This window comes from Empidonax traillii, unplaced genomic scaffold, assembly GCF_003031625.1.
Source record: "Empidonax traillii isolate 1590-97213 ecotype Southwest subspecies unplaced genomic scaffold, ASM303162v1 scaffold4984:size9029, whole genome shotgun sequence".
Taxonomy (NCBI): Eukaryota; Metazoa; Chordata; class Aves; order Passeriformes; family Tyrannidae; genus Empidonax; species Empidonax traillii.
In genome coordinates this window covers 1-1290 of record NW_020960177.1, presented here as the reverse complement: position 1 = coordinate 1290, position 1290 = coordinate 1, and the positions used below count along the sequence as shown (strand labels likewise).

Below are 1290 nucleotides of genomic sequence, written 5' to 3'. Positions count from 1 at the left end.
GCCCCCCCAAACAGAGACTCCCCCACCTGAGACTCCCCCAGCGCGGGCAGTGCTGGGGGAGCTGAGGGTCTCCAGCGTCACCCCCAACTCTGTGGGGCTGCAGTGGAACGTCCCCGAGGGCCCCTTTGACTCCTTCACGCTGCAGTTCCGGGATGCCCAGGGCCAGCCCCAGGCCCTGCCCATGGATGGTGGGTCCCGCTGGGTGACGGTGCCGGGGCTGTCCCCATCCCACCGGTACCGCTTCCACCTCTACGGGCTGCGGGGTGGGAAGAGGATCCACCACGTGGCCACTGAGGCCACCACAGGTGAGGGGGAAGGGCAGAGGGATCGATTATTTATGGCATCCTATCCTCATCTCATTCCCACCCACCGTCAAGGAACCACTGAGCTCCGTACCATCCAATTGATCATCGACCCCTCAACCACCCATTGACCAACACCTGCTGCCATCCCCCATCCTCTTCATCATTCCCCATCACCACAATGGCCTTCACCCTTCATCGTTATTCTCATTCACCGTCCATCAATACAATGATCATCATCCATCTTCATCATCATCATCCTCATCATCATCCTCATCGTCCATCCATGATGGATCAAGAACAGAATGGCTGAGTGGATTTCAGAGTGCATGGTGTGGGTGGGTTCCTGCCCAGATTGATGGCAGGAGGTGGATGGGTGGATGAATAGTTGACTGAATGTGGGAAAGCCAGGATGGATGGAGCTTTCCTGGTGTCTGTATGTGTGTTCTTATGGTGCAAGATTGTCCATGGGAAATGGGAATGGCAGGGGTAGAGCCTGGACTGATGTGAGGAGAAAGAACCAGAGATATGGATGTGGGATGATGTGTGGAGTTGGGATGGGTGCGAGAGAGGATGGAAGCAAGGAATGGATGGATGGATGGGTGGATGGAATGGTGGATGGATGGATGGATGGGTGGATGGATGGATGGATGGATGGATGGAGGGATGGACGGATGACACATGTAGGGCAGTCTGTGGTGATTTGGAAGATCAGATCAATGAGTTGATGGTTGGATGATCCAATGGAGGGAGAAGTTAAGGAGCTGAAAGAGAAAAGGAGTGAAAAGATGTGATGGGAGTGATGGGAATGATGGATGGATAAGAGTTATGGATCACAGATGGAGGTGTGCTTAGGTAGATGATGCATGGATAGGTGAATGGACAAGCAGATGGCCATGCCCATCACCATCCCCCCTCCTTCACAGCCACAGCAGAGCCAGAGCAGTCACCCTTGCCCTCCGAGGAACCTCAACCTGAGCCCCCCCAA

General features: G+C 54.9%; 1 protein-coding gene across 1 annotated transcript in view; it reads left to right on the top strand.

Annotated features, from left to right (window-relative positions):
* Positions 1–1247, top strand: part of LOC114073021 (tenascin-X-like) — a gene marked incomplete at its 3' end in the record, with an annotated part of 8580 nt that extends 7333 nt beyond the window's left edge. The window contains exon 2 of the mRNA XM_027910827.1: positions 1229–1247. Coding sequence (XP_027766628.1) covers positions 1229–1247 — 19 coding nt within the window. The remainder of the gene's footprint in view (positions 1–1228) is intronic.
* Positions 1248–1290: the final 43 nt, after the last annotated feature.